The sequence below is a fragment of the Palaemon carinicauda genome, chromosome 20, assembly GCF_036898095.1.
Source record: "Palaemon carinicauda isolate YSFRI2023 chromosome 20, ASM3689809v2, whole genome shotgun sequence".
Classification (NCBI taxonomy): Eukaryota; Metazoa; Arthropoda; class Malacostraca; order Decapoda; family Palaemonidae; genus Palaemon; species Palaemon carinicauda.
Genome location: NC_090744.1, coordinates 20,166,161 through 20,174,501, shown reverse-complemented (window position 1 = coordinate 20,174,501; position 8,341 = coordinate 20,166,161). Strand labels below are relative to the sequence as shown.

Sequence of the window (8,341 nt, the reverse complement as noted above, 5' to 3'; positions counted from 1 at the left end):
TAAGGTTGGTCGATTGTTGAAGAAAGTCTCTGTGATCTCACAGTACACACCCGGGCACCCAGACCGCGACGCTCTTATAGCCGAGTTCCTGGACCAGTTTAACACATTAATGGGTGTCTCAAAGTGCTGTCCAGGAACCGTCTGTAAGTTTGATTGCAATCTGGCATGTGGCGGGAATCCTTCATCTTCATTGTTTATTTTGTACATGATTGTTAAGATTATGTATGTTTTCAACATCCTTATGCAGTATTTTCTGTTGACTGTGTTCTTAGGGAAAGGTTATCTCTTCCATGGTATAGAAGTAGTGGAGAAACTCATCAATAAGAAGGAGTGGTGGACCTCTCCACGATTCCCTCTGCAAACACTGTGCCAGGTGTTGGCAGCTCAGCAGGGATCGCTTCGCACTTATACATGCCAGTGCGTCCTACCTATAAACCTTTTTAATGAAAAAATCTTCTCCTTCATCTGGTTCTTCTTCGCCATCTTGCTTCCAGTGACAATCTACAGCGCTCTGATATGGGTGTGGCGAACTTTCACTTGCTCGCGCATCGCTTTTGTCCATTACTACCTGTGGCGAACAAGGCGAGTTGGCAAGGAGGACCTCTACAACAATGCCCGTAAGATGGCCATCCAGTACCTGGGCTGGGATGGTTGCCTGGTGTTGAGGCTAATCGAGATGAATCACGGAGGCACCATCCTCACAATTCTCACCGAGCGTTTGTGGGAATTCTACGAAGGAATGGAAAGGGCACAACAAGATGGGGGCGATCCTGAGGCATTTCTCAGCCAAAGGCCTCCTATCTTCGCGTGTGGGCCATATCCTCCGCAGGGGCCGTCGACAGTCACCCCTACGCCCACAGGAGGGTACGGATTCTATGGAAAGCACTTTCTCCCGGGGACTCCTGGGGCATACCCAGGTTATATGTGGAGCCACCAAGATATGGCCACGCCTGGATACTCAAGCTATCCAAGAATACGAGGCAAAATCAGGTAACAATAGCAGATACATCCTTAGAGCAGCATGAGTGCCTTTCCAGGCCACTCACATACATTACATGGTGCCTAGTGAGTGATAGATGGATGCATGTACGACATCCATCCCAATACCGCTGCACCCATCCTAAAATATAAATTATTATTCTACCTCCACTTTTACCACCACTATTACCACTACAACTTCTACTATTACTACCACTACTACTACTACTACTACTGCCTGCTACTTAAAGTCTCCAGCTTCGCCATTCTGCTGTGCATTTCCACCAAAGTATTCCTGCATCCACGCTCCTCTTTCCCCCCAAAAAATGTTTACTGTAACATTGCAATTCAAATCAAACATTGACTGCTTCCCGTGCAAAAAAAAAAAAAAAAAACTTTGCTTTATGAGTTTCATAGTGACTGCAAATGCTCTGCTTTGGCAAAATCACCAACAAATGACCACCAAAGACCAATGAATCGGTTCATGAGTTGATTGCGCTCTGCTTGTAGTTCCCTAGTGCCGTATTACAAGGAGCCTTAGGGCGTCTGTATTAGCTACTTTTAAGCCAGGAACCAGAATTCGTTATCATCATATTATGTTAGAAATGTGAAATAATGTAACATGGACTTTGTACTAATCTGCTAATGCCATTCATTTCACTGTAGTTAAGAATATTGAACTTTATTTTGTATGTCAGTGTTGATAAGGACTATAGTAGGTAGCATATTCATTAATCGGTGATCATTTTTACATCTGTACATAATTATCAGTTCACAAACATTGATGAGTCTTCAGGAATACTTTGAAATATCCAGTTGCTCTTAAATGAATAAAGATAGGATTGTTTAGCGAAGGTAGATGACCCTTCCCCAAACTTAGAGATAACGTTTTTTGAGTTCTAGCGAATTATTTACTTTTTGGACGAAGAAAAGAAGACAAAAAAACAATATGTTCTATGCTATCTATATCACAGAGCTGAGATCTAAATTTGTATTGATTTCCAGGTCGTCATTTGCTCCTGGAGTCTGAAGAAGCTTTGCAAAGATAGCAGGTCCAGCATAGACTGATGTGTGGAGGCCTACCTCGGGGCCCGGCAGTGACTTTATTTATGTTACATAAACCGACTTCGGCATTGTTTTCTTTACTTTTTTTGCTGTAAGGTTACAAATATATTACATAGGACTACTAGTTAATGGCCGGAGAGCCAGTGAAATAGTTACTGTGACAAGAGGATGAGAAGATGATGATTATGATTGACAATTGATATGATGAAGAACGTGATGATGTAATGACAATGAAAGACAATTATTATGATGATTAAGATGATAATGACAGGCCAATTACATAAGCTTTTTGTGAAGGGGTACCCCAGATATTCTTCTATTTGCTAACAGATCATACAGGTTAAAAATGATTACATTGAGTATTCTAATAATCCATTTTCTAATTTTGACAAAATTCAAATTCAAATTCAAACAATTTATTGACAAAAAGTGGTCAAAAGGAGCTATTAGTTTTACTAGACAGTCCACTCTATCTTTAATTTACATAAATGAACAAAGGCTAATTACCAATGTAAAACCCAGTAATAATTTACATAAACCAAAAGATACATTTAGCTACCAAATTTTGACAAATATAATCAAACAACTAAATCTACTTGTGACTTGACTGTGTCACTGAATGACTAGATAAGTATCCAACTATAACTAATTTAATACCCCTTCCCCGCCCCCCACCCCCTTTTCCAACTGCTATTTATAACAATCCAACTGCAGGGATGATCCGGGTACTACCTGGTACCTAACTGATGATGTGTTACCCACTATTTGTTAAGGATCTTGTTAAGAGGTGCCTAATAATAACATTAGAAAATTGACAAAAAAAAAAAAAAAACACACCATCTCATTGTTCATTTATACTATAAGAGTTTTGTAATGCTGTGTATATATACATATAAACAAAACAAGGGACTCACAGGACAGATGATTATGATTGTGGCCTCATAGAAAAAAATAATAATAAAAAAATATTCACAAAACTGAACCTATGACTGCCATAAATTTACTTTTAGGTATGAATTAGTTTTAGGCTGAGAAGGAACAATTACTTGAATGACTAATCTTCCTTTAAAAAAAAAACTAATTGACATTATTTAGTGTAAAACGCTTTTTATGATTAAGCCAAGTGATTTATAGAAGTGGTTGATACTAATCAAAAATATTAAAAAATAATTTCTGCTAGTATTATTTTCATCCCCGGACGTTACTGCCGTTGTGTTTACGCTACGACTGATTGTGAAAAGTACATTTGGACGCAGGAAATCTTGGCACACCCCATTCTCAGGAACTGCAACCTTTCACACCCTTACTGCCTGGTGAGTTCCATACAATAGTGTAGGGAGATGTGGCAGAGGTGGTGGGTGGAGCTACACGCAGGAACTCACCGCGCAGTAAGGGCGTGATAGGGTGCACTTCTTCAGAGAAAGGCATACTACTTACAGTATATACATATATACCTAGCTTTGACCAACTGCACCACATCACACCTTTACTGCCCGAAGAGCAACCATACGATAGTGTAGGGAGATGGGATACAGGAGGTGAGTGGAGCTGCACGCAGGAACTCACTGCGCAGTAAGGGCGTGAGAGGGTGCACTTCTTCAAAGCGAGGTGTGCTACTGATATACCTACCTCTGAGGAACTGCACCACGTCACACCATAACTGCCCGGCGAGTAACCATACGATAGTATAGGGAGATGTGATACAGGATGTGGGCGGAGCTACACGCAGGAACTCAATTCGCAGTAAGGGCGTGATAGGGTGCACTTCTTCAGAGCGAGGTGTGCCATGAAATCCTGTATTCAACTGTACATTTCTATAGGTTTAGACAAATAAAAGGGGATTCAACAGCGCAGACACATTTACTAGACACAAGTAGCTATTTGGCATGAGATGAATGAATTGATCTAAATTTGTACGGTGATATATTTATGTATTTCTATGACATCTTCTTCTCATCTCTATCTTTTGGAAACACTTTATTCTCATACCCCAAAGCGTGGTGGAGCAGCTTGCTATAAGTGGCCATGGGTCACAAGGTAGGATAAGATGTTGTTCCTAAGTTAGAGCGTTTGATATATGACAAGGCTTGAATTTTCATTTCCTCTATCTGTTTTTTTTGCGCTTCACATCCAAATTTCTTTGCGTTTATTTTGCGATTGATTTCTCTCCCCCCACAATCTTCTTGAATGCCAGATGCTTCTCCGCCGTCTATTCATTTGCTTCTGTAGGATCTATCTCCTCTCATGCCTGCTGGACCACAGTTTTCCTTAAAAGGGATGTACCACCTCCTACTTCCATCCCTGGCTGGTCCATAAAGAGAGAGAGGATGGAAGAGCCATGCGTGACTTCTGCTGCCCTTTTATAGTCGCTGATGACGATTTGCATTAAGAATCTCAATCACATATACATTCATACTACAACAATTCTCTTACATAGTAAGACTTTTAACTTTGAACCCCTTCGGTCACACAATTCAAAAAAATATTGATTAAGAATTTTTTTGAAATAGAACTCAATTTTGAATCAAGATCAGAATCAGCATCAGATCTCTGAAATTTAAAAAGAAAAAAGTCAATTTCAAACTTGGCATAAATATATAGATTTTATTTAAGGATCTGAGCTGCCCGGCTACATTGTCTTCTTCTTGCAGATCCGACTCTGACTTCGAGCCTTTACTTCTCCCCAACCACACAGCTGGAACGTATGAGTCGTGCGTATGAAAAAAATGTCTCGTTTTTCTGCTGCAGTTTTGCGTACAACAACCAATGCTGCTGTTTTCCAACTGCTGCTGCTGTGCTCCCCCCGCCCCACCCCCTCCTTGTTTTAGGCTATCCATAGATATTTTTAGATCGTAGGGGATTGGGAGAGATGTCTTTAGACGAAAAGAAGGGGCAGATATTAGGTGAGGCTTTAGGTAATGGAGGGGCAAAAGGTTTAGTCAGCAGAGCTAGAGCTAGCTCGTTCACTCGCTTCCAGATTAGTAACAGCTTCTTTCCAAGTCGATGAGATTCTTAAATGGTTTGTATTATGGTTTTTTAGAGCTTGACTAATAAACAGGCGTTAAATACAGCAGTGTTTTATTATTGGAAAGATTCCAAAGGATCCTACGAAAAGAAAAACAAATGGTAATGTTAGTCAAATCAGCATCTCTACGAAAACAAAAACAATTGGTAAATGTTAGTCAAATCAGCATCTCTACGAAAACAAAAAAAAATTGGTAAATGTTAGTCAAATCAGCATCTCTACGAAAACAAAAATTTTAGTCAAATCAGCCTCTCTAAAAAAGAAAGAAAAAAAAGTAGTGAATCTTAGTCAAACCAGCATCCATCTCTACGGAACAAAAATAGTCAAATCAGCATCTCTACGAAAACAAAAATTTAGTCAAATTAGCCTCTCTAAAAAAGAAAGCAAAAAAAAGTAGTAAATCTTAGTCAAACCAGCATCCATCTCTACGGAACAAAAATAGACAAATCAGCATCTCTACTGAACATTTTTTTAACTTTCTTTCAAAGCTGTTGCTGTTATTGTCGCTGCTACTGCTGCTACTGCTGTTGTTTTTTTTTTCCATTCCTTCTTTTTACTTATCGTAGAATTTACATAGAAATTCTAGTACCTTTTCCAACGCTACAATTTAAAACTATTTTTGTACAAGACTGACATTGCGCTATAGATTTATGAGTTTTAATGTTAACCTTTTTTTTAAAAAAAAAAAACTATAGAATCCAGTCTTTTATTAATCTTCTTCTTGACTCTATCTTTAAGATTCAATACCTCATATAGGACAAGTCTTTAAAAGAATAAATGTATCCGGCATTCTTAATCGTAATAGACAGTCTTCAAACTTAACAATCTTTCTAAAATCAAATTTCTTTAAGTAAATGTAAAAGTAATGCTTTGAGAGTTTTTAAATAATGACCTTTGAGGAAATAGATCTATTGTAAATATATCATTTTGTTTTAAAGAATTGAGAAGTAATGCTTTGAGAATTTTTAAATAAGGACCTTTGAGGAAATAGATCTATTGTAAATATATCATTTTGTTTTAAAGAATTGAGAAGTAATGCTTTGAGAATTTTTAAATAATGACCTTTGAGGAAATAGATCTATTGTAAATATATCATTTTATTTTAAAGAATTGAGAAGTAATGCTTTGAGAATTTTTAAATAATGACCTTTGAGGAAATAGATCTATTGTAAATATATCATTTTGTTTTAAAGAATTGAGAAGTAATGCTTTGAGAATTTTTAAATAATGACCTTAGAGGAAATAGATCTATTGTAAATATATCATTTTGTTTTAAAGAATTGAGAAGTAATGCTTTGAGAATTTTAAAATAATGACCTTTGAGGAAATAGATCTATTGTAAATATATAATTTTGTCTTATAGAATTGGGAAGTAATGTTTTGAGAATTTAAAAAAAAAACGACCTTTAAGGAAATAGATCTATTACAAATATATAATTTTGTTTTAAAGAATTGAGAAGTAATGCTTTGAGAATTTTTGAATAATGACCTTTGAGGAAATAGATCTGTCGTAAATATATCATTTTATTTTATAGAATTGAGAAGTAATGCTTTGAGAATTTTTAAATAATGACCTTAGAGGAAATAGATCTGTCGTAAATATATCATTTTATTTTATAGAAATGAGAAGTAATGTTTTGAGAAATTTAAATAATGACCTTTGAGGAAATAGATCTATTGTAAATATATTATTTTCCTTTAGAATATTGAGAAGTAATGCTTTGAGATTTTTTAAAATAATAGCTTTTGAGGAAATAGATCTACTGTAAATATATCATTTTGTTTTAGAAAATTAAGAAGAAATGCTTTGAGATTTTTAGTTAATGGCTTTTGAGGAAATATATCTATGGTAAATATATCATTTTGTTTTGAAAATTGTGAAAAAATACTTTGAGATTTTTTAATGAACGTCTCTTGAGGATATAGATCTATTGTAAAAATATTATTTTGTTTCAGAAAATTAGGAAGAATGCTTCGAGATTTTTTAGGTAATGGCTTATGAAGAAATAGATCTATGGTAAATATATCATTTTGTTATGGAAAATTGTGAAAAAAAAATGCTTTGAGATTGTTTAAAGATTGCCTTTTGAGGAACTAGATCTATTGTAAATATATCATTTTGTTATGGAAAATTGTGAAGAGATGCTTTGAAATTTTTTAAAGATTGCCTTTTGAGGAAATAGATCTATTGTAAATATATTATTCTATTATAGAAAATCGTGAAGAAATGCTTTGATATTCTTTACAGATTGCCTTATGAGGAAATAGATCTATATACATGAGATACAACTATTGTCAGACAAACAATATTTGAGAAAATAAACAACAATAATACAGTTTATCTAATGTTTTGAAATTAGCTTTTCCGAAAATCTTAATTTACCAAAATTAGTTTTGTTCATTCTAATATATTTTTATTTTTTTTTGTATTTTGAAAATATTTTACCCACAAAATTTAATTAACTAAATTATTATTATTATCATTATTATTATCATTATTATTATTATTATTATTATTATTATTATTATTATTATTATTGTAATAATAATAATAATTATTATTGTTATTATTATTATTATTATTATTATTATTATTATTATTATTATTATTATTATTATCATTATTATTATTAATATCAAAACAAATGAAATGACTATTCCAAAATCACTCGTCTATAGACATTACTCTCTGTGCCTCTCCACACAAACAACCGAACCTAATTACCAAAAAAAGTATTGGAACAATAAATTACAGTTAAGCGTAAACACCGGAAGTAAGGAAAAACAACAACAATCTCTGAGCATTTTCTCATTTCTTTACTATTACTATTATTATTACTATTACTATGACTATTGTCCTGAACTTGATTATAAATATACTAAATATACCGAGTTTTTCTTCACGTGAGTTTTTTTATAATGATGTATATAAGTTAGGTAAGATTTATTTACATTTGTTCATATTGTTTATACGAATGTGGCTATAAGTCTATGTAAGGTATCATTGGTGTATGTATGAATGTGTAAGCTTGCGTATGTGAACATGGCCAAATGGGGTACATACATACATATATACATACATACATACATACATACATACATACATGCATGACTATATATAAAACCTCACACATATACAGTATATGTGCATACATATATGAATACCAATGTATATATATATTTATGTATATATATATATATATATATATATGTATATTTATATATATATATATATATATATATATATATATATATATATACATATGTATGTAT

General features: G+C 34.1%; 1 protein-coding gene across 3 annotated transcripts in view; it reads left to right on the top strand.

Moving 5' to 3' along the window:
- The window catches only part of LOC137660194 (innexin unc-9-like), a 52,143-nt gene extending 44,936 nt beyond the window's left edge, over positions 1-7,207 (top strand). The window contains exons 2-5 of one of the 3 annotated variants that reach the window (XR_011047655.1): positions 1-990; positions 1,984-4,479; positions 4,695-4,754; positions 7,025-7,207. The exon at positions 1-990 is cut by the window's left edge and continues 1,215 nt beyond it. Coding sequence is in view for 2 of the 3 variants with exons in the window: in XM_068394901.1 (XP_068251002.1) it covers positions 1-990; positions 4,695-4,754; positions 7,025-7,070 (1,096 nt within the window). In the remaining variant the exon portion in view is untranslated. Of the gene's footprint in view, positions 991-1,983; positions 6,329-7,024 lie in introns of those variants that run through there. The other 2 variants (XM_068394901.1, XM_068394902.1) reach the window with 2 other exon arrangements.
- Positions 7,208-8,341: the final 1,134 nt, after the last annotated feature.